Source organism: Physeter macrocephalus, chromosome 5 (assembly GCF_002837175.3).
Source record: "Physeter macrocephalus isolate SW-GA chromosome 5, ASM283717v5, whole genome shotgun sequence".
In the NCBI taxonomy this organism is placed as follows: domain Eukaryota; kingdom Metazoa; phylum Chordata; class Mammalia; order Artiodactyla; family Physeteridae; genus Physeter; species Physeter macrocephalus.
This window is the reverse complement of record NC_041218.1, coordinates 97,925,955-97,950,978: the sequence shown is the minus strand read 5'-3', so window position 1 is coordinate 97,950,978 and position 25,024 is coordinate 97,925,955. Positions and strand designations below refer to the sequence as shown.

At 47.2% G+C, this 25,024-nt stretch overlaps 1 protein-coding gene across 3 annotated transcripts in view; it reads left to right on the top strand.

The window, feature by feature from the left end:
- GLI3 (GLI family zinc finger 3) overlaps window positions 1-24,659 on the top strand; it is a 305,949-nt gene extending 281,290 nt beyond the window's left edge. Inside the window, exons 11-15 of one of the 3 annotated variants that reach the window (XM_055085097.1) lie at window positions 8,244-8,393; window positions 9,824-9,988; window positions 15,075-15,365; window positions 19,880-20,207; window positions 21,167-24,659. In XM_055085097.1, coding sequence (XP_054941072.1) covers window positions 8,244-8,393; window positions 9,824-9,988; window positions 15,075-15,365; window positions 19,880-20,207; window positions 21,167-23,496 — 3,264 coding nt within the window. In that variant the 3' untranslated portion in view covers window positions 23,497-24,659. The remainder of the gene's footprint in view (window positions 1-8,243; window positions 8,394-9,823; window positions 9,989-15,074; window positions 15,366-19,879; window positions 20,208-21,166) is intronic. The other 2 variants (XM_028490212.2, XM_028490211.2) reach the window with 2 other exon arrangements.
- Window positions 24,660-25,024: the final 365 nt, after the last annotated feature.

Here is a 25,024-nt window from a genome sequence, read left to right as displayed (position 1 = left end):
ATGCTGTTCACCCATTTCAAGAATACAACAACTCAGCATGTTTGGATATATTCACAGAGTTGTGTAACCATCACTACAATCAATTTTGCGACGTTTTTGTTATCCCAGAAAGAAACTCCATCTTCCAATCTCTCCTCAGCCATAGCCAAGCACTAACTTACTTTCTCTATGGTTTTTGCTATTCTGGGCATTTCGTATAAAAGAAGTCATACAACATTTGTCCTTTTGTGACTGACTTCTTTCCTTAGCATAACGTTGCCAAGGTTCATGCTTGCTTCTAAATGTGAACAATGGATGGAATTCCGCTATCCAGCTTACCTTAGTGGGGATGGGAGTGAGGGCAGTATTTTAAGTTGGTTTCCATCCTCTAAATTCAACACTGTGAAGCCCTTAGTCCAGACATTAACTTTTTTTAAAGAACATTGCCTTTCTTACCCATAAAATAAAATAATTTCATTACAAATTTATAGATAGAAACAAGATTTCAATAACTGTCAGAGGGACTCCTTGTTAACGAGGAAGCACATATATTTATTTCTTCTCAACCAAGAAACACATTTTATTTTTTATATCACCCTAATTTCTAATATTCACAGATCAGAAATAGGAAAAAATTCTACTTTTAGGAAGAGAGTGCAGTTCTGTACCCAAACTCTTGAGTCCTTTTGATGTTTTTCTGTGTAATTTTATACTTAGATCAAAAAACTGAAAGACACTTGGGTATTTTTATTAGCCAGTGTGAGCTGAAACAGTCATTTTGTGAGGTCTTCATGAAGATCTCTCCCACAGCAAGCGATTATAGCTTTTAAAATACTCTGCCAGGAAGAATGATGGGTGCCACTGAAACCATTTAAATTACTTTATTTATCTAAAATTAAAGTGCATATTGAGATAAAAGGCCTGTTTCAGCCCTGATAGTCTCTGATTCCTGCTTTTTTCACTTCTGCCTAGTAAAGCCTTAAGGAATCCTATCACAGGTTCTCCCTAATAAAATCCATGTCATGACAGTTGTAAAGTTTCTGCAAATGTTACGTGTGTCAAAGAATACACAAAACAGGAAGGTGTATGCCACCTTTCAGATGGATAGTTTTGAGCGATTCCTGTAGAGAGTTTTCTTTTAGGCAAAACATTTCAACCTCTCCCTTGAATCAGTTTGAATGTACTTGATTCTAAATTGTTTTTCCCTCTTTCTCCTTTGCAGAAAAATCTCTGGGCTACTAAGTCAAGAGCTAGTCACAGATTTATATTATAAAGTCAGGAAACCAGTTGAAAATTGAGCTTTCTTAAAATTGTTTACTTGTTGATACCCCATCCCATGCCAAAATAGAAGCCTTTCTTAACATACTTCCTGAGCCAATCCTGAGAAGTTTCAAATGATCCAGTTCTGTTAAACGACATTTGTGTGCGGAGAGAGATCATATTTACCTGAACATTATTTTTCTAAAGACCGTAACTCTTTGCTTTTACATGTACCTTGTGCTGTGAAAATCTTGGCAACTTAACCTTGTAGCAACTCTTTTAAGTTGGTGAAAAAGTTCCGTGTTATTTGAGAAACACTAGATACTGACAGAAAGAGTGGTGTGTAATATATATGCCCAGGGGAGCCGTATGGAAATGGTGGTGACGTTTGAGTCTAAAGCTTTACATTTCCTGCCTTCACTGTGTTTAGGTGTGTTTAACCGTAATATTTTCATTACAACAGTGGAAGGAATTTACCTTCTTGATGTTAAGGAGCCTGGCTTATTTAGAGAATGAATCGCAAGCAACCGCAAGGTGTTTGCTGATTAACCATAGCCCGGCAGAGCGTGAACGGGGCTGTGTGAACCTTCCACACACACCTCTGAGCCATGCTGTAGCCTCTTCTCCGAGGACGTCGCTTAGAATGGAGGATGCTCACCCATCCATGGGACAATGCTTTCTGGGTGGGAGTCGGTGGGGAATCAGGCCAAAGGAGAGGGAGCTAGAAAGGAAGCAGAAGTGTGCTTCCAAGGTTCACAAACTGCTTGAATAGCAGCTTTATTTGGGGAGCAGCGAACATTCGGGATCGATGGACAGCATGTGTGTGTTTCATCTGAAGGGTTAGGAATAGACTGAGGACGAACTGTCAGCTCTGAACTCAGAGTGCAACAAGAAACAAGAAGAAAGGACCCTGATTAGCCCAGTGAAATCCACTATGGGCTTCCATTTTGCTGCTGGTAAAAGAAAAGCTTCAGTTTCCCTCCTGCACCATTGCAGCCTCCGAGGTTGACGCCAAGGGCTGGGCTTCCCAGAGAGAAGCCCTGAAAACAAAGATGTCCTTTCCACTTCCCCGACGGCCAGGCCAGCTGGAGTGATTCCCCCCACCTTTCTCCCTGCCCCCAGAGCTCCATGGGGAGCGCAAGAGACAGGAATCCTGGGTCTTAGCTCATCATGCTACAAACATGATCACGATGGCCAAATACCAGCTTGGTTGGTTGGCTATGGGCTCCTGAGATGTTTTATTTGTTTCACCAGCCATCAGTTTCCTGGGGAAAACGCTTACAATCCCATTTCATCGGGAAGCTCAGAGTCTGGATTCAGCCTTTCTGGGTTGCCTGGTCCTGGCATCTTCGTCCTGTTTATTCAGACAGGGAGCGTCCGGACTGGCCCCGTGGACAGGGTTGGCATCCGCTGCCGTAATTTACACCATCTATCTCTTTCTGGCGCTCAGGCCTCTGGCAAATTGCCAGAGGGTGTTGGATTAGTTTGGAATTTAATCATGCATTATTTTCCCTCCAATTAAATTATTTATATATTTGATTAACGTTTTCACTGCCAGGAAGGCAAATTTTCAATGAAACCACAAATAAACACAGGCCCATCGAATTTCAGGCCGGTGTCCCAGGGGATCGGCCTGTTTGTTGAGTGTTAAGAATTCGCTGTGTACGACCCTTCTTAACTACCTAGGATTTTGGTGAGCAAAGAAGGGGTGCTTTTTCCATCCAGTCCCAGGACCATGATGCAGAGGGGGACGTCTGTCTGTCTGTCTCCCCTCGTGTTATCCCAGGACCCTGACTTTTATTCCTTTTTACTGCCTTCTCTTTGCTCTGGTGGTGAAACATACCTCCTTCTAATTTTACTTCCTCAGTCTTGAGAGCCAGCCTGACCAAGAATGTCAAGGGCTCTGTTAGCCCAGAAAGGAAACTTTGAAGTCATCTAGTTCAGGGAGAGCAAATGAATGGCCCACAGGCCAAATCTGGCTACTGCTTGTATTTGTACAGCCCATGAGCTAAGAATGATTTTTATAGTTCTAAATAATTGGAAAAAAATGTAACGGGTACCCCAGGATACGTGAAATTTTCAGCATCCATAAACAAATAGCTGCACCGTGTGCGTCTGTGCTGCTCTCCTGATACAGCAGCAGATGAGAGCTGCCCCGACAGAAACCTTTTGGCCTGCAAAGGCCTAAAATATTTACTCTCTGGCTTTTTACAGAAAAAGTTTGTGGACATCTGATGGAGTTCATCACGCTCATTTTACAGACAAGAAAAATTAAGGCCCAAATAGGTGGATTGTACAAAGGTACACAGCGTATCACAGCTTGGTCTGGGGGGCGTCTTCCAATGCACCCACCACCCCCCCGTCTCCAAGCTCATGTTTTATAAGATCTGCCCTAAGATGAGCCCTTCGTGAGCACCCCACTGCAGAGGCCAAAGCAGCTTTTCTAGCAGAGTACATATTTAGGACATCTGGACGTGTAAAATCTATGTGATTTCTTAGAATTTTAAATTTCACCTGAAATCTAGCTTCGGGAAATGTGTTAAGCTCAAAGATGCAAAATGACATATACACACTACTTACTACATTTAAAATAGATAACCAACAAGGACCTACTGTACAGCACAGGGAACTCTGCTCCATATTCTGTAATAACCTAAATGGGAAAAGAATTTGAAAAAGAATAGATACATGTATGTATATAACTGAATCACTTTGCTGTACATCTGAAACTCACACAGCATTGTCAATCAACTATACCCCAATATAAAGTAAATATTTTAATGGATAAATAAATAACCTAAATAAGCAGAAAGATTTCTGTGTTTCTTTGAAGTAATTGATTATGTCTGTGCTCAGTATTTGGACCCTAACGACAAGGAAGGGGGACCTGTTCCCTGCTGGCTGAGGTCATAGAATCTCATTTAAAGAAAAATAACTTGTAATCTCAATCCAAGTTGGCCCTCAAGAGCGGTTTCAGAAAATTACAAAAGCATATTAGACAGGCCTTAGGTCTACTCTGCGGGGCAGAAAGGGAAAATTCCCAAGGTGCTAACCGTTCTGAAGGTGAGGTTGCTTCCACGATCCCGAGAAGCTTCTTGCCTGTCGCTCCCCACATGGAGACAAGACGGGGTGCTGTGTTTACTGATGCACTGGATTCCCGCCACTGGGATTTTCAGATATTGTCCCAGAGGCCAAGGCCGATGCAGCTTGGCCAGGTATGAATTGGAAATGGTTTGCACTTTCCAGTCACTGGCCTCACCAGCCTGTTGTCAGCTCTCCCCTCCCAGCTCAGTGGCAGATACCTCAACACCCTGGTGGGCAGCTTGTACAACGTGTCTCAGCCACTTTGGGTAACTAAAGTGCCATCTGATTTAAACTTCTAACCTGCCATCCACTCAGAGCCTCCCCTCCCTATACCAGCCAGGCTCACAGCTCCAGGGGGCTGGCAGGCTGTTTCTTCTTCCCCTACCACGCCACCCATCCAGGAGCGGGGACCTCTTCCCTCTCCTCCTAGAGTCTGGCTCCCTCCAGCATGATGGGGAGGGCAAGAGACGGGGTCCACTGCTTCACTAGCTGCTGGTGGTGCTTCCCTGTCGGTTATCCACGTTCCCCTGAGTGACTCCAGGTCACTTGGGGCAGGCGTCCAAGTGCTGGCTTTCTGCTGGGGTGCGCTTGAGTTCTCTGCAGGGGTCTATCCTACCATCTCCCTGCTGGACAGCTGACCCAGCACTCTGCATTTCAGGTGGGCCCAAGCTTGGCTACCTCACTGGTATCCACTGGACCCCTGGAAACTCGCGCCTTCGTACTACACCAAGCAGTGGCAGCGCTGGAAGCCTCCTGCGTCAGCCTGGCCCATCCTCTCCTGCCCTGCGTGTTCTCACCCTGTTCCTCAAAGGCACCAAATTCTGTCCTTCTCCAGGGGCCTCCGTCCAACTTTCTCCCCACCCACACCCTTACCTGCACACCTGCCAAGTCTCCACTCATCCTTCAGGTCCTGCTTTAAATGCCATTTCATTGGAGCAGCCAACCCTGGTCTCTGGTGCTCCCCCACGGATTTGGGACCTCCTGTTAATTGTTTTTCTAAAACCCTCTGATTTCCCTTCAAAACGCTGATCACAACTATAATTATATTATAGTCCTTTAAGCCATTATCCGTGTCCCTCCAGTAATTCCGTGTCCCTGCCCTGTAATTTCCTCAGGGCAGGACTCAGGTCTGTCTGATTCCCCAGCACGGGGCCTGGTGTGGAGTGGTACCCAGTACCTACGTGTCAATATGTGGGCAATGAGTGAAATGTTGGCAGTCGCTGAGTATTTGTTTTATTCTCCCCGGCAAGACGGGGTTCTCATTGGGCTATCATTCCAATCATGCAAGTCCTTTTGAATTCTTGATGGTATATTATTTTAAAGTCATATAACACCTACATTAATATCTTACTGTACAGATACTGGATGAATGCATTTGAAGTAAGCTAGGCAAAAGCGTCAAGTATAATTTCTCTGGTCCAGGGAAAGTTCAGTTTCTCGCATGAGCCAGTCAGTCCAACAGATATTTACGGAGGACCCGCCAAGTACCAGGGCCGCCTGTCAGTTGCTGAGAATATGAAACCAAAAGGTGTGGGTCGTGACTCAAGGAGCAGCCTCAGCCCCAATTCTCAGACCGTTTTCCAGTTTTAACTTTGCCTGCCTCCATCTTTCCGTCCTCCTTCCCTCCCTCCCTTCCTTCCTTCATTTTCTTTCATGCCTGTTCATCCAGGAAGCCTGATGCCTAATAACTTGGGAAAAAAACCAAGAGCAATTTGTATGGAGTGGACTTGTGGGATCATTCATTGCTTTCCCTGTATCATGTGGGCTTAAAGACTGGGCTCCAGCACCCATCTGGGACAATCCTGGGTGAGGTGAACAGACGCAGACATGTTCTCGAAGCAGACATTTAAAGATGGCATGTTAGCCCCTGGCCGGCACATCTGTTCTCTTCATCCACGTATGTGCCCCTGCACCACGTTTTAAAAAAATTTGTATTGGAGTATAGTTGCTTTACAATGTTGTGTTAGTTTCTTGCTGTACAGCAAAGTGAATCAGCTATACGTACACGTATATCCCCTCTTTTTTTGGATTTCCTTCCCATTTAGGTCGCCGCAGAGCACTGAGTAGAGTTCCCTGTGCTGTACAGCAGGTTCTCATCAGTTGTCTGTTTTATGTATAGTAGTGTGTGTATGTCAGTCCCAATCTCCAATTCATCTCACTTCTCCTTCCCCCCTTGGTATCTGTGTTTGTTCTCTATGTCTGTGTCTCTAGGCTGTCGGACAGAGTGAAGTAAGTCAGAAAGAGAAAAACCCATATTGTATAATATCACTTATATGTGGAATCTAGAAAAATGATACAGATGAACTTATTCCCAGCATCACTTTTAAGAAACACTCATACTGAGGACAGTTGACTTTTTTTAAGAAACACACATCTGTCTGCCAGGGGTTGACATGCTGTCGTGAACCTGAGTGATTCTGTGTAGTTTCCTCGTTGTGTTCAGAGCTCCCGAAAGGATCCTAGTTGTCTGCCTGCTCCCTGGGCTGTGTCACCCCCTCTCCCCTGTTTCTCGGGCTTTCTGAGAGCTGTTCTAGGAGAGGAGAGTACACAGCAATTGCTTTTCTCTGCCCTCATCCAGTTTTAAACTCCCCAAACAGTACAACAGACTGCTTTTTTTTTTTTTTTTTTTCCTGCGGCAGCCAGCTGCCTAGTGGAATAGCTGAGAAAGGTCGAGTGATGTTGGAATTTTACCGCCAGGTCCCCAGAGACCACTCAGTTAGGAACCAGAGCCTACGAAGGAAAGTAATTAAACGTCATGTCACTGTTACGGGGCTCAGGGAACCCAGAGGAGGTTTCTCTCATTGCACACATTTTTTAGTGATGTGTTTCCACATATGTGGGAGAAAGGACTCACAAAGGCCTTGAATTAAGGCAAATCAAGTATGGCGTGACCAGAGAATAAAAACAACAGGATCAACCTAGGGCACAAACTTCCTCCGTCATCCGTGACTGGACATTAAAAGCATAGACTCATCTTACTGGAGTAGACTTGAATTTGGTCCAGATTAAGAACCACCTGTTCCTCTGGCGCTGCTGTAGATTACACATGTCTCCTAGTTGTAGGACATTTGATGTATGAATCCAAGGAACTCTATTAAAAAATGATCCTAAAACTTTGAATTGGAATTCAGGGAAATTCATCTTCATTTTAAAAACCAAATTAACAGAATTCTAGAGCTGGGGAGAACCTTAGAAAGTAGGGAATCCATTCCTTTATTCTGTGTATGAGGAGAGCAAGACCCTCAGACTCTAAGCGCTTTGTTGACAATTGCCTGGCCTTCACCTTCAGCATCAAGGGCATTTCTCTGCGATTCTTATCAAAAGGGTGAGCCCACTGATTGGAACTAAAGTGTCGTTTGAAAAAGTGCTTTGGTTTTTCTTGGTCCTTGTTACAGACTTGTGTGTGTGTGTGTGTGTGTGTGTGTGTGTGTTTGTGTGTGTGTGTGTGTGTGTGTGTGTGTGTATGCCCTTTCTGCAGTCTTGAGCCACAGCACTAACCCAAGGTGCCACCCAAGGCCTGGAGGGAGTGAGAGCTGGAGGTCACACCTGTGGTCAGTTCACCTTGAGCCCGACTTGGCCGAAGAAAGATAACGGAGGCCCAGAGAGGACGAGGGTGTCTCTCACCCCGTTTCTGCTCTTCTGATGCCCTTGAAGGACTTTTTCCTGGGACACCAGGCTTCTTGCAAACCAGGTCACTCCTACAAGTTAGGAAGTATCCGTCCACAGTCAGTAAGAGCAAATTTACTTAAGAAACATCCTAAATATAGTAAAGGTATAGTAAAGGTTTGCAGTATATAGTAAAGGTACCGTGGAGCTTTTAGGACTTAAGGTTGGGGGATTTGGGGCACTCCGTTCTTTTGCCTTCAGAAAAGAGTAGTACATTTCCATTTTATTTCTCTCTTTCTTTTTCCAAACTCCAGCATATAAATAACGACCATATCCATGGAGAAAAGAAGGAGTTCGTGTGCCGGTGGCTAGATTGCTCGAGAGAACAGAAACCCTTCAAAGCCCAGTACATGTTGGTAGTGCACATGCGCAGGCACACGGGGGAGAAGCCTCACAAATGCACTGTGAGTACCGAAGGGGTGGGGCCAGCTGTCCGCTTAGGGGGGGTCTTGCACCTGTGCGTCCTTCCTTGTACTCCAAGGGCCGTGCGAGCTGATGAGTGGTGGAAGAAGAGGGTTGGAGTGCTGTTTGTGATAAACTCCCGGGGTTTTGAGAGGGGTTTCCGAGACGGAGGGGAGGTGAGACATGGAGAAAGGATGCTGACAGCTTTGGGGGATGCTGGAAGGAATTGATCTAGACCCGCCCCGTCCAACATGGCGGCCATGAGACACCGCGTGCGTTTGAGATGTGACTAGAGCAACCACGCACGGAACTGATTTTTAAATGTTAACGTAACTTACAGTTTTAAATTTAAATAGCCCCACGTGGCTAACAGCAGCTGAGTCAGACAGCCCAGCTCTGCAGAGTGGCAGGCAGGCAGGCGGGCCGTGGGGACATGCCCTGGAGCGAACACCGGGCCACTGGGCCTGCCCCAGCACCAGTGCCTGTCACACCAGAGCCTTGGGGAGCACAGGGAGGGGCCAGTTTCGACTTGAAAAACTTAAGTTGACTTTTTAAAACTATAACCCTCATGGCTTTAGAGTTTTTCCTCGCCCTCCTAGTCCGTCCCCATGGCCCCCGTTGGGATTCCTGCGAGGCTAAGGCTTCTTTCACTAAGGTGCCCGCCAGGCAAGGCTCAGCCCTGGTACTTTACATCTTAAAGGCCCTTTACAAACAGGATCAAATTCCGTTCCTTTGTAGGCATACAAAGCCATATTAATGAACTTTGTGCTGAATCTGAAATCAGTGGGAATTCAAGGAGATCCCTGAGCAGATAATGAAACCCATTGTCCACATTGAGTGGCCTATTAAAAAAAAAAAAAAAAAAGTCCAGGATTTTTACTTAGCCCTGAAAACGCTTTCTCTCGAACGGCCCTGAGCCCCATCTGAATCCCAATAAAGGCAGAGTTTACTGGACTTTTGTTCATTGGTTTTGAAGAGCTGCCAACCCTCCAAACGTCCCCGTCTTTTTTTTTTTAATTAATTAATTAATTAATTTTTGGCTGCGTTGGGTCTTCGTTGCTGCATGCAGGCTCTCTCTAGTTGCGGCGAGCGGGGGCTACTCTTCGTTGCGGTGCGCGGGCCTCTCATTGCGGTGGCTTCTCTTGTTGCGGAGCACGGGCTCTAGGCGCGCGGGCTTCAGTAGTTGTGGCTCGTGGACTCTAGAGCTCAGGCTCAGTAGTTGTGGCGCACGGGCTTAGTTGCTCCGTGGCATGTGGGATCTTCCCGGACCAGGGCTCGAACCCGTGTCCCCCTGCACTGGCAGGCGGACTCTTAACCACTGCGCCACCAGGGAAGTCCCCCAAACGTCCCCGTCTTTCATCCACGCGGAGCGAGTGGGATACATCCGCCGTCATTGTGTGGGATCCTCCAGATTTACCTGTTTTCTCCTCAGTTTGAAGGTTGCACAAAGGCCTACTCGAGACTCGAAAACTTGAAAACACACTTGAGATCTCACACTGGAGAGAAACCGTACGTCTGTGAGCACGAAGGTTGCAACAAGGCTTTCTCGAATGCCTCTGATCGCGCCAAGCACCAGAACAGGACACATTCCAATGAGGTAAGGCCCCTCCAGTAGACACGTGTTGGGTCCAGAGCTTGTGGTGGAAATAAAAAATCCTCTGGGGAATGTACTTGGAAACGCAAGCCTGCTCCGTTGTATTTGCCTCTGGCCACTCACAGCACGAGTGGGTCCTAATGCTGCAGGTGAAGGCTTGGGGCCCCAAAGGTAGGGCTGAAACCTGGGCTCGGATGGGAGAGACGTGCAGGGTGAAGGGGGAATGAGTTTCACGTTGTTCAGTACTGCCACCTACTGGTCAGACAGCAGGAACATTTAACTTGGAATTCCATCCACTCGCTCTGCCTGGAAGAGCAGGAATGCATTCAAAGGACGACCCTGTAAGCACCAAGGAGACATTCAGAAGCAAGGTGTTGACAGCCGACAGCTTACTGCTAAGACAGCCACTTTTATTTGCTTTCTCCAGGTGGTATCTTCAAAGGCGCTTATATCAAAAGAGACTTTTGCAGAGTAACCCACCTTGGCTAAATAGGATCTCCAAACATTCTAAATTCCAAAGGATCTTGGAAGCTAGAAACCCAGAATGGTTTCCAGTCAGTTATTTAAGATAATATATTGAGTACAGCTTCATGGTCATAGGCGGTTCCTGTTGTGTTGTTGTTATTTTTAGGTATTTATCCCCCCAAATTTCAGAGAAGCATAAGAATGAGCGAAAATGATTTCCAGTTCATTTTGTTTACATTTTAGTGCACGTCTACCTGCAGACCTCCAATTTCTCCTTGAAGATCTAGCTTAGATTCTTCCTCCTCTGTGAAGTCTTCTCTTGAATGTACCCAGACATTAACACAAAGGCCCCCCACATTTGTGGTAGAAATACGCTAGCTACCCAGAATTTGTTCACATGAGATATAGTTCTGCCCCACAAAGTAGGTCATCAGTTTGCTTGAAACTGTGTGAGAGAAGGAGCATTTTGACCTGGCATGACTCTCATCTGACCCCACAAGGGGCCAATCAGGCCCATTCTTGATCTTCCAGATGGGGAGCTGGGAGAGGGAATTTGGTAAAAGTGGACCATTCAGCTCACTGGCCATTGGCTTGAAGGTGGCAGAGATGGTCCTCACCAAGTTTCATTTCTTTCATTTCTTCAGCTGAACTGACAGAGCAAAAACATCTCTAAGAGGATTAGCCACACTCTAAAAAAAGCACACTCACACATAAACTCACACACGAGTTCACTTATACAGACCCTTTCTGAATGGTTCATAGTAGGATAAGGAAACCCGAGTCCTTAAGGATCTCTTATTATTGATCCAGTGTTTGCAGATGTTTTAGAGGAGATGCCACATCTCCATCTTTTACGTCAAAAATGCTTTACAGTGTGCGATAGTTGCGGTATAATCCGCTGTACTTGTTTTGTACCAACTTCTAGGGGGTCTAGAATAGGCAGATCCATAGAGACAGAAAGTAGGTTGGTAGTTGCCGGAGGCTGGGTGCGAGGGGGAATAGGGGTGACTGCTAATACGTGCAGGGTTTCTTCTTGGGATGATGAAGATATTTTGGAATTTGATACTGGGGACGATTGCACAAGATTGTGAATGTATTAAATGCCACTGAACTGCGCAGCTTAAAGGGTTATTTTTATGGGATGTGAATTAAATCTCAATTTAAAATGTTTTAGGGGATTTGATTAACTTAGAATTTAATTAATATGTTTACATTTCATGTATTTAAGTACAGTTATGACTAGAAACTTAGAGGGCATTCATTCCTGTAGATTCTCTCCTATTATTGTGGTTCAGTTTGGGCACTGGGTATGTTAGGACTTTAGCAGTGTATACATATAAACATAGTTACTGAGCTTTTTATCTTTTTATGGACTTCAAATGTGTGCCCATGTCTCTTTGCTTTAATTAAGTGCATTATATTTAAACATGAATTCTTCTGTGCAATAAAAAGTGCAATGTTGTAGAGAGTTTAATAACCATCAGGAGATTAAAACATACCTTGGTCAACAATATCGTTCACCAAGGTTGAGCAATTTACCTAAAATAAATGATTAACATTGGCCATAAACACATAAATACAATTTTATTCACAAACACGTAAATCATTTTTTCTCTATTCTGCATAGAGAAAGCCCTCGTCCTTGTGTATGAATGATGGACGGTTTCAGATACACCAAAATTAAGTGTATCCAGGAAATCCACACTTGGCACCATCAAGGCAACTGTAGACAAATCTAGATGTCTTCTGTCATTTCTTTGCTCTCTTGTTTGTATCTTCGGTCTTTCACTGAACAAATATTGATAGCTAGTTATCTGCCGAGCACTTTGCTATTCTAGGTGAGGCAAACGGGGTGGAATAGAACAGGAAGGGAGCAATACCCATTCGGGTAATCTAGGTCTCCTCCCCGCCCCCATGGCTGCTCTGCCCATTTAGGGTCACTGAACCATCGCAGTGGCCTCTGACCAGGCTCCCTACTCCAGAACATGGAGCTCCCGTTCCTCCCAAAACCAGACAAAGCCAGTTTCCTGGAGCTCTGATTCGGTTGTACCTTCCTCTCCAGAAAGTTCCAGTGGCTCCGTTTTTCCCGTAGGAAATGTTTAGACTCCTTAGGCTCGTATTTGCTCTCTCTGGACCCAAGCCTTCCCTTTCACCATTCCCTTGACCTCTCACAATGGTGACCATGAATGGAACCTTCCAGACAGCCATGCCTGCATGCCTGAAGTGGTCCTGCTGCTGGACCTTTGCTCTGGATACTTTTTTTTTTTTTTTTTTTTGCATCCTCTTGCCCTCATTTTTATCCTTCAGCATCTTGTTTGTCTTTCAGGACCCAACTACGACGCCTCTTCCTAATCAAAGCTCTGTTTATTGAGCACTTATTATGTGCCCCACATCACGTCGTGGTAAGCACCGCGTGTACGTGGTCTGATTTAGCCCGTACCCTGACCCCATGAGCTGGGCATTATACCCAGATACAGAAACTAAATTGATGCCTCCCATGATCATCCCAATGCAAAAATGATTCCCCTCTCTCCACATCCTTCTCTAGCGTCCACACTTTGTACGGTAGATAATTCATACTGTCTTATTTTTCCTACCATATTTTATACCCCTTGAGATTTGATCCTGTCTTATAAAACTTTGTGCTCAGAGTCTTGCCTATAGTAGGGGCCATTAAATGTTTACCAAAAATTTTATTTGGATACATTCTACACAGTCAAGTAGAATAAGTATCCCCACTTTCACAAAGTACCTTTCAGTTCAGGGAGTCAAGAAGGCAATGACAGTACCAAAAGTTAAGTATCCAGGACAGGAAATACGGGTAACTCAGAATCCTGACAACATTTATCCTTACCTACCGTTAGACTGCATTTCAGTCATTCATCACAATAGAATTTGGGGGCCAAGATACGTAACTGAGTTAATGTGTTTTCTTGTGACGTTAAGTTTCCTGACCCTGTGTCCTTGGAGTTTTCTTGTAGGTGGCTATTGTATATGTCCACATGCAAGGGCACATGGGCACACATGTACCTGTATGTTCTCTTGGTCCTGGAAATGCAGGAGCTGATGAACATTAGCAGATTCATTCCACCTCTAGCTGTGTTCTCATTTCCAAGCCAATCCATGATACATACGTGCAGATATTTATGGGAAGAGTAGCTCTTCAAACACGTAACAGTGGCCTGGCTTTGTTTTCCCTCTCCCTACCCCACACGTTCCTGTCTGTCTGTCACAGCAGCAGAGTGAGCAAGCACAGGGCCGAGGTCAGGTGCACACGGTAATAGCACTCGTCATCAGAGCCATTCTTCTGTCCCTAATGCATAGAATTTGATGTGCTCGTTTTGCTATATATATGCCGCAAATCACACAAGCTCCTGAACAGAAGTAATTTATAGTTAATGGGAATCCATTCTACCCAAAAGAATCTCAAATTTGGAGGTGAGGTCTCTCAAGATAATTTCTGGAATCTTTATTTCACTACATTAGGACATTTCCTCATTTCAGGTAGCTCTCAGTCTGTTCTTGGGCTTTTAGGGAAAAAGCATCATTCTATAAGACAGGGAATCTTTTTACTATAACTGTAATGGATGCATTGTATTAAGCCTGACTTTTATGACTATTGTTTACCTAATAGCTCATATTCTGGTATACACAGAGGTAAATATAGACTCCTATAAGTACCCGTGAATCTATTAGATTTCAAGGGAAGTAAACGAAATCACAGTTCTGATGTCGGTCATGAATACAGTGCCATGAGTTCTGTGATGTGAGTAAATATTCAGCTATAAGGGTCCATATAATTTTTTATGACTGTATCTGTAGGCTTGATCACTGGCCCACGTAGAAAATAAAAGTAGCATGAAATAATTTCTAGATCTTAGTACTCGCGAGCAGAGCCTCATCCAGGAATCCTCGTCTCCAGGACGACATCCATCCGCCCTCATCGGTTTACGAGTAAGCATTCGTGGACACTCCGACAGGGCTTACGACTTCGAAGATCAGAAAGGTTCTGGATATTCTGAGCTCTGAACAACCCCCCGCAGTTGTAATACAACCCAAAGGAAAGTATTTTAGTGATATCTAACCCGGGAGAGGCTGCAGGCAATTTTTTTTTTTTTTTTTTTACTGTGTCAGTGGGTAAAGAGCTCATTTTCAAAGGAGGTAGAGTGATATTAGGTCTGAGAACCAGGACATTTGTAAGAAAGGTCTTCACACCAGCCCTCCCCCAAGCGTTCTTCTCATTAAAGGCTGGGTGTCTTTTAGCCTTCTTCTGTTATCATCAGCAGTATCATCACCACCATCCTCCTCATCAGATTATCTCTTGAGCACCACGTGACACCATGATACTTCTTCCGACTCACAGGATAAATGCTTCCAAGAACATAAGCGCAATTTACACGTTCTTCGCTCACCCTGAGCATTCCCTAAAATAATAATGTATTCAAGCTGGATTCTGTTTATTAAACCTTTGCACCATTTAGAGGGTTTTGAACACCTCACAGCCTTGTGATCGTGCTTTGAAAGAATTAAAAATATAATGAGTAGCCACAAAAGACCACCGGGCGGGGGGGCGGATAATCGCTTTGATAACAACCTGTTCTTTCATCCTTGGGGCATTTGGCAGAAACCGTACGTGTGCAAAATCCCCGGCTGCACCAAGCGCTACACAGACCCCAGCTCCCTCCGGAAACACGTGAAGACCGTGCACGGCCCAGAGGCTCACGTCACCAAGAAGCAGCGCGGGGACGTGCATCCCAGGCCCCCGGCACCACGAGATTCCGGCGGCCACTCACAGTCCAGGTCACCTGGCCGGCAGACTCAGGGAGCCCTCGGGGAACAGAAGGACCTCAGCAACACTACCTCAAAGCGGGAAGAATGCCTCCAAGTGAAAACGGTCAAGGCGGAGAAGCCCATGGTATGTCATTCGCTTTCCTTCTGCTTTTCCCCGAAGTTCTCCCAGGTCTTTAAAGTGCCCAGGAAGGGCTTCCCTGGTGGCGCAGTGGTTGAGAGTCCGCCTGCCGATGCGGGGGACGCGGGTTCGCGCCCCGGTCCGGGAGGATCCCACGTGCCGCGGAGCGGCTGGGCCCGTGAGCCGTGGCCGCTGAGCCTGCGCGTCCGGAGCCTGTGCTCCGCAAGGGGAGAGGCCACGGCACTGAGAGGCCCGCGTACCGCAAAAAAAAAAAAAAAAAAAAAAAGGTGGGGGGGCCAGGAAGGGCGCTGGGGGCAGGGGCGAGGGGCGGACTTCACTGCCCCGTTCTCACTGCATCCCACTGTGTGATTTACGGAGGTCGGAGCTCCCTGATCCGGAGTGCCTACCCCAGGTTGATCTGCGCAGCAGAGCTCAGCTCAGCAAAGAGTTCCAGGGTTTCCTAACTGGTTTTTGAAATCCATCTGGAAGCATCCCACCTTGTGGCAGGTAGACAGACAACCACAGTTTTTCAGCAGGTCTCTAATGTAGAGAGTCATCCATTCAGTCCTTCTGTAAACATATTTTCTGACTTCTTTGCCCTGGTGACCCCAAGATAAATAAGCCACGGCCCCTATTCTTCATGGGTCTGTAGTCCAGTGGGATAGGGAGACCAAGAAACAAACACAACTCAGTGTGATGGGGCTTGAAGACAAGTCTGGGTCTGAGGGTTCGGAGCCAAGTGCCCTTGAGGACACGATGGGAGGGCAGAGGGCAGGTGGCCTCCAAGTTCAGCGCTCAGAGAGGGGAAGGACCGCATGCTGGGAAGCAGGACCTGGGGCAGCCAAGCTCCAGCCTTGGGGCCCCGGGGGAATGTGCCAGAGTAAAAAGAGGGGGAGGATATAAAGGGATTCTTTTAGGTTTTCTAAGTTTTTCGAAAAGACAACTCCAGTGCCAATCTAGAGATTGGCTGATAGACTTCGAGACCGTATCTGCAGTGCTGCCTGAACTGAGGAGGTGGAAACCATGGGAGGGATTTGAAAGATGTCATCAGCAAAAATCATATGGTTTGATGACAGATAGGATACATGGATTAAGCTCCTGTTGCAGCTTCTTTCAAACTTCACTTGGTGATTTTGCCTTATGCATGGGCCAGAATAAACTGTCTAAAATTTTTCCAGAGACAACGAGAAAAGTGAAGAGAGTAGCGATCAGAGGAGATTTAGTACCTTTGAGGAGATTTAGGACATTTGTATTTGGCATATGTATAATGCAGTCAGCTCTGCGCTTTGGGCTCTAGTCTGTCAACCTCGGGATGTGGAAGAAAGGTACTAGGTAGAAGTCACAGGCTTAGACTTCCAGATGCATGGGAATGACCAGACGGGCAGATTTCTACTCAGTTCAAGGAAGCACTGGCTTAAAATTAGAAAAGTCCAAGAACTGTATGGACATCCTATGAATTCCTAAGTTATGTCACCATGTAGCGGTATGTATGGGCAGGAATTAATGCACGTACAATTTCAGAATCGATAGAGTGGAATGTAATGACTTAATTGAATTTTAATGACTTACTGAGTTTGTCTTTAAACTCTTACGAGTCTTAGAAAGTGACACTAAGTCTAGCCAAAAGTCATGCAAATAAGCTCTCCAGATGTATCATTATTTCCCAGTGGGTAGCTGTACTTTGCTTTTAAAAAACACCTTAGTAAGAAGTTTATTTACGTGTTATGACTGATCACTATACTTTTAAATCAATTCGTAAACTGTGTTTTATATACTTTTTGGGGGAGGGGAGCATTTTTCAATTTCCTAAAATAAAGTCCACCTATATAATAATTGTGCAAAAGATTCAACCGTTTATCCTCAAGTGTTTAATGAAACAAGGAAAGTGAATTTGTGGTCTCCTAGATTACGTCATTGAAAGGCAATGATTTATGTTTTTAGGACATCCTAGGAACCCAGAATCCCTTGTACTTTTAATGTACATCCGTAGCAAAAAAAGTTTTTAAAAAAAAGGAAGAAAAGAAAACTTATCTCTTCTCCAAACACTCATTCTTTAAAAAGAAAATTGGTAGAAATAAAAATTTACAGTGATTTTGCTCAGTGACACCTGAGGTTCTCCAAGATGTGAAATATTTTATAAAATAATTAAATCACAGAAACAAAGGGCTGGAAAGAGTTCACAGAGACTGAGACTAGGCCCCTTATATTACAGGTGTGGAAACTGAGGCTCAGTGAGGTTAATAAATTAATCAGATTTCCACGGGAGACTATTTTATGAATATGTACACACACATGTAAATATAAGTAGATATCTTCATAGACGTTTACTAAGGCACAGGAGATTTACATTTCTAATATTCTTTCTTCAAAAACTTGTCTTTGATTTGCTCATCATGCTATAAATTAAATTCTTTCTTCTTTTTTTCTTATTACTCCAACTCCTCTTCTGTGTAATGCTCCTAAATGTCTTGTTCTCACTTCCTAAGGACAGTGGGTAATAAGGTGAGGGAATTTTGGCTTCTCTGCTCTCTTTGTTTTGTTTTCATTTTAACATTTAACTTTTATTTGTTTCACTTTTCTTTCGTCTTTGTCCTTTGTGATATTTTTAGTAGTGGACATTACTCAGATATGTTTCCAACATAGAAGTGATGTGTTTTGAACATTCAGCATGTGGAAATGTGGAGTTAGATGTTGAAATTCATCATTCTATTTGTCTAGGTTTTCATAATAAATCACACTGGGGCCGACCAAGCAGATGTTCTCAAAGACTATTTAATTGTCATATTGACTAGTGTAAATTTATCCTTGGACCAGACGTGCACCACCTTCTTAGAGCAAGATCTGAATACACTTGTTGCCAATTTAATCTATATCGAAATGTCTGCGCTCCTTCAAGCATTTCCTAATTGTGGGTGCGTGTGAGCCTTCTTCTGGGCCCTGTGGAAGTGTGAGCCTGCATGTGCGTGTGTACATACACACAGATTCACATACACACACACACGCATGCTGATTTGACAGTCCAAGCGTAAAAGACATCCAAAGCCCTGGATGATCTAAATTCTCTGCAGAGGAGCAGGTGGTCTGGCCCTTCAGGACCCTGCAGAAGCAAAAACTTTAGACGGGCTTCACGCATTCATGATCACATTTGTGTATCTTATTTTTCTCTGCTTGGTTTGCCCAGGACACACTTACTATACCATGTGCTGCTCGCTTAGAAAGTGTTCATTTGCTTGGGTGTATGTACTGTGTTCTCGGAAAAACTGTAACGGGTTCCACGGAAAATGACCGTGTCCAGACCCCTTGCTGACAGCACTGTGGTTCCACCAGGGACCACAGCCGTCTGTACTGGAGTGTGTGTAGTTATCTCTCCCTGCTCTTGGGCTGCTGTCAGGCTTTAGTTTTTAGGTAACACCGGAGAGGGTGCCACAGAGGAATGGAAGGGAGGCCGGTCTGGGAGTCTAGGTCATCACAATGTTCGCTTTGTGACTTTGGGCAGTCGCTGAACTTCTCTGAACATCACTTTTCTTATCTCTGCGTAAAGGATTCGAGTGTTTATCCACCAGGGCGCCACTGGAATTTTAGAGGGGCCAGTTCCAGGTTGCGTGGACTGCTCAATGCAGGCCATTCTATAGAGGGCTCCCAAAGGTAGAGACAGTGAGCCTGCCAGTCCCCATGGCCAGGGGCCCGTGGAGGGGGTTCTTTCCCTGAGAACCAGTGGACCAGATTAAGTTCCCATCGAGTTGCAGAATTGGCTTACCCAGTCCACTTGGTTGGGGTTAGGGAAACCTGGCCCAATTCTCCTAGTGCAGTCCGGGTCCTCTCTGGCTATAGCAGAAGCTAAGTGATTGAAGTTTTCCCTCTTACAACTGCTTTTACCTGCACCCTGCTTGGAGTTCTACAAAGCAAGAAACTGTAGAAGGAAAGTAGAGAGGTTACAAGAGCTTGGGGAACCAGCCTGGAATAGTATAGAGGGGCTGGTTGGAGGGGAGTTAACATGTGTTCTTGGAACATATGTTCCGAGGACTAAAGCAATTCTAATAACAACTGCTAACACTCTCCGAGCCAATTAATTACTGTCATCCAGGTCTTTTTGAACTTGGTGTGTTTTCAGGGCTTTACACCTAATTCCCACAACAATCCCTAGGATAAATAAATTGTCCCCATTTTCTGGATAAGCAAACTGACGTTTAGAGCGGCTAAGTAATTTGCCCAAAGGTTAAAGTCACGGAGGTGGGGTGGGAACCGACAAGGAAGTGTGATGCAGAGTTCGCATTTGGGGCAGGGTTCCATGGCTGATACATCATATCCGGCACCCCCCGCTGTCCATTTCCTCCGCTGCACGTCTGCCTGCTGCGCAGTCACTGAGGTTGAGGGAGGCCACCTCCACTCACCAGAACATATTTCTTCTCATCCCACCCACTGAGAATCCAGCAGGACTTGATCTGCGTGATCTCTCATCATCCGCTCCCTGGCCTTTATCATTCGGGTGACATTTCTTTCCTTTCCTCTTGACCGCACAGACATCTCAGCCAAGCCCTGGTGGTCAGTCTTCATGCAGCAGCCAACAGTCCCCCATCAGCAACTATTCCAACAGTGGGCTCGAGCTTCCTCTAACCGATGGAGGTGGTATGGGCGACCTCAGTGCCATCGACGAAACCCCAATCATGGACTCGACCATTTCCACTGCAACCACAGCCCTCGCTCTGCAAGCCCGGAGGACCCCGGCAGGGACCAAATGGATGGAGCACGTCAAGCTAGAAAGACTCAAACAAGTGAATGGAATGCTTCCGCGACTGCATCCCATTCTACCCCCCAAAGCCCCTGCGGTCTCTCCTCTCATAGGAAACGGTGAGTTCTGGCCGGTCCTCGTGTCCGCACGGGGTTTTCTGTTCTTTCAAGGGCGGCCGGAGCACTAAGCAGACCCGGGCCCTTGGTTTTCCATTTGCTTGTTTCCCCAGCAGCCCTAAAATGATGCTGGAACCATAAATATTAGTGTCGCCTTTCTGGAGAGTCCATATTTGAAAAGCAGGCAGTAAGAGGATAACCCTGAAATGAAAAGTAAGACTATGCATGACTCATATTCTGATGGTGAAATCGTACCTCTTAGACCAGGAGAAGGAAACCCCAACCGCAGAGGCATCCCGGGTTAGCACCTGTCTCTGCCTACCGTAGTCTGCAGCCGGGAGGTAAGCAGCCGCTTTGACTGATGGCCCGATTCAGAGGAAGGCAAGCCATCTTTGTCACTGTCGGCCCCCAGTCAGTTTGTGTGTCTGAGATTACACTCGATATCTGCAGCATATCCCAAGGGTGAACCTCCCCCACCCTACCTACTCAGGTGCGCTCCACCCGCACAGGATGTCATGGGGAAGCCCTGCGTTTACACATATGCCTTCTGCCCTGGTACTTCCTGCAACTTGAGCACTGTATATACTTCCGGGGACCCTTCACTTGGCCCTTACACTGCACCAGTGAAGGAGCTTAACTCATCCAGGAGGTTGTTACTGTTTTCTTTAAACCGGGCGTGGGCCTCGTACAGCTCCCACCTGCTCTTGTAAATAAAGTTTTATTGGCACCCAGCCTCACCCACCCCTTTACTACTGTCCCCAGGCCCTTTGGTGCTGCAGGGCAGCGATGGGTAACCATGGCCGAGGCCGCCCGGCCCCGGAAACCGAAAAGAGTCACTGTTCGCCGACACCTGCGTTAAGTCATCCTGACTTAACAGCGCGTCCTGGGGCAGCGGCGGGCGCCGGCCCGCTGAAATGAAATGAACCTGAAATGAACCCCTGTCTCCCCGGCTTTCTCTGCAGGCACGCAGCCCAGTACCAGCTGCAGTCTGGGCGGGCCCCCGCCCCTTCTCCCGAACAGAAGCGACCTTTCTGGGGTGGACATCACCATGCTGAACCTGCTCAACCGGAGAGACAGCAGCGCCAGCACCATCAGTTCCGCCTACCTGAGCAGCCGCCGCTCCTCCGGCATCTCGCCCTGCTTCTCCAGCCGCCGGTCCAGCGAGGCGTCCCAGGCCGAGGGGCGGCCCCAGAACGTGAGCGTGGCCGACTCCTACGACCCCATCTCCACCGACGCCTCGCGCAGGTCCAGCGAGGCCAGCCAGGGCGACGGCCTGCCCAGCCTGCTTAGCCTCACGCCCGCGCAGCAGTACCGCCTGAAAGCCAAGTACGCCGCCGCCACGGGCGGTCCGCCGCCCACCCCGCTGCCCAACATGGAGAGGATGAGCCTCAAGACCCGGATGGCCCTGCTGGGCGATGGCAGGGAGCCCGCGGGGCCCCTGCCTCCCGTACATCCTCCCCGGAGATGCAGCGACGGCGGGGCCCACGGGTACGGCCGGCGCCCGCTGCTGCCCCAGGATGCGCTGGGCAACGGCGTGAGAAGAGCCAGCGACCCGGTGCGGACGGCGTCCGAGAGCCTCTCCCTGCCCCGGGTGCAGCGATTCAACAGCCTTAACAGCTTCAGCCCTCCGGTGTTGCCTCCATCCCTGGAGAAGCGTAATCTAGTGCTTCAGAACTACACGCGGCCAGACGGGGGCCAGTCCCGACACTTCCACGCGTCTCCCTGTCCCCCGAGCATTACTGAGAACGTCCCCCTGGAGTCCCTGGCCATGGACGCCGATGTGAGCCTGAACGATGAGGATCTCCTGCCCGACGACGTGGTGCAGTATTTAAATTCCCAGAACCCAGTCGGGTATGGGCCGCCTTTCCCGGGCGCCCTCTCTGATGACAGCAAAGGGCCCCACGGGCCTGGCTTGGGGAGCGGGCCCGGCGACTTTGACCCACTTGGGCAGCCCGGCAGCCACGCCAGCCAGCAGTATCGCGGGCTGGAACCGCCCTGCACCGATGCCAGTAAATCCGACCTGCCCATTCAGTGGAACGAAGTCAGCTCAGGCAGCGCCGACCTGTCCTCCTCCAAGCTGAAATGCGGCCAGCGGCCCACGGCGCAGCAGGCCCGCGCCTTCGGGTTGTACAGCCACGTGGGCGTCCACCCACAGAATCCCTTGAGGAGCGGGGCTGGCCCGGCTGGGGGATATCCGACCCCTGGGGAGCACGGCAGCTCCTTCGGGGGCCCGGAGCACTTGGTGAGCCACGGCGGCGGCGGAGCCGCGGGCCCCAACGGGAACGCCTTCCACGAACAGCCCTATAAGGCCCAGCAGTATGGGAACTGCCTGGCCCGGCAGCCCGGCTTGCTCGACGGGGCCTGCGGTGCCGGGATCCAGGCAGCAAAGCTGAAAAGCATCCCCATGCAAGGGAGCGGGAGCCAGCCGGATTTTGGCCTGTCGGTGGCACCGAACGAGTCAGCTGGCAGCACGGTGAATGGCATGCCCAGCCCAGACCCGGTGGGACAGGGGTACCTGGCGCATCAGCTCCTCAGTGACAGCATGCACCCCCAGGGGGCAGGCCGCCCCGGGCAGCACATGCTGGGGCACGGTAGCGCTACCTCACATATCCACGTCTATCAAGGGCCAGAAAGCGGCCTGCCGGGGCCTCCCAGCACCGGCGTCCAGCTGCCAAGCCTGGCAGCCGTCAGGGGCTACCAGCCGTGTGCCAGCTATGGGGGCAGCCGGCGCCAGGCTGGGCCGAGGGGCAGCCTCGCTCTGCAGCCAGGACAGCTCAGTGACCCAAGTCAGACCTGCAGGGTGAACGGCATCAAGATGGAGATGCCAGGGCAGCCCCATCAGCTCTATTCGAATGTGCAGAGTTACTCTGGTCAGTTCTATGACCAAACCATTGGCTTCGGTCAGCAAGACATGAAAACTGGGTCCTTCTCCGTGTCAGAAGCCAACTGCCTGCTCCAGGGGCCGAGCGCCGAAAACTCTGAATTACTCTCCCCAGGTGCTAACCAGGTGACAAGCACGGTGGACAGCCTCGACAGCCATGACCTGGAAGGGGTGCAGATTGATTTCGATGCTATCATAGATGACGCGGACCACGCCAGCCTGATGTCAGGAGCCCTGAGCCCGAGTATCGTTCAGAACCTTTCTCACAGCTCCTCCCGGCTCACAACGCCACGCGCCGCCCTCCCGCTGCCAGCTCTGTCTCTGAGCACCACCAACATGGCAATCGGGGACATGAGTTCTCTGCTGACCTCCCTCGCGGAAGAAAGCAAATTCCTTGCAGTTATGCAGTAGGCTTTAGGGGAAAAAAAAAAAAAAAAAAAAAAAGACTGCCAAGAGACCTGAAACTTTAGGAGTTTAAAAGATTAAATTGACCCTTTTTTTTTTTTTTTTTTTTGGTGGTTTCGTTTTTTTTTTGTTTTTTTTTTTTAGTTCTGTATATGTTTTAGCAATCTCATCTCACCTAACTGGGATGTGTTTCAAGTATATTCCTTTTATGGAAAAGGACTCTGAAAAACCCTAAAGTATTCTGGGGAGAAACTGTCTTCCATTTCAGTTTTGAATCAGTATTGTTACACTCGAAACACCCTCTTTTTTTAAAAACTGTAAGCCCGTCCCCCCCTCCGTTTTTTTTTTTTTTTTTTTTTTTAGTAAACCGGTGTAAATGTGTGGTGTGCATGTTCTTTCTTTTTGGAGAGAGGGCAAATGAAAGGATTTGACATGTTTCTCTGTTACTCCAAGGAAATAGGAATTGGTGTGCTTGTGACCAAGGGGTTACACTTCCAGCTTTTTTCCATTTTCCTTTACATACGTTCAGCGTTTGTTTTTGTTTTGTTTCTTTTGTTTTTTAATTCCCACACTGGGCACGAGAGTGAGAACATGGAGAGTGAGTTTGGGAATCTCTTGTGAGTGTACTGTATCAGAGGTCACAGGTGTTTGAGATGCTCCTTGCCTGCAGTTCAGTTCAGAGCATGCTTTAGACAGACACCCACAGGTCGAAATTTGGGACTTTTGCACATGAAATGGTGTGCCCACCATCAGGGTTTTAAATTCTTCCTGAGCTTAGGGTGGGTACGTCTGTACGACAGTTCTCAGTTATCGACCTTGCCTCCTGTCTCTCTGTCTGTGAATGTTCAGTGCTATTCCAGGGAGACGGGAAAGGGCACTGGGTGACACTCAGACATGCTATTACTGTCATCTGTTCTGGTGAGAAGGTAGGGGGATTGCACATTCAAGCTGCTGTGGAGAATTTGGGGAATATTTGTGGGTTTGCATATTTGTTGATGGTTCCAGCTCTTGCCCCATTTTCATAGATAACTGAGAATTGATGATATCTAGTTCTGAGTATATAGGTACTTAACCCCACAGCTGGCTATGTCATTAACATGTGTTAATTCCACTCTAGCGAAGGAGTATTTCTATTCTAAGTGCCCTATTTTAGGGGATTTATAAAACTTGGTTGTAAAAGAAAAAAGCTCACAGACAAAGGTATTTGGAATAAATCGCTTCAAATATTTTCAGTATTTAAAAGCACTAGGGAAGAAGTTTTGTAGCTGTGTGGATACCTTTTTTTTGCACCCTATCTATTAAGTGATTCATCCATTTAAGAAGTTAAGTGTTCTATGCAGTTTGTTCTTACTGCGGACTTAATCTGGACTTTTGTTTTGGATTAAAACATTTAAAGATTTAAAAAGTGCAGCTACTTCCCAGGTGCAGTTGCTACACATAAAAGACATACTATGTGTGCACAGAGTATGTGGATTATCCAGCATTTTACTTTTAAAAATATGTAAGCTATGAAAATAAAACATCGACACCTCAG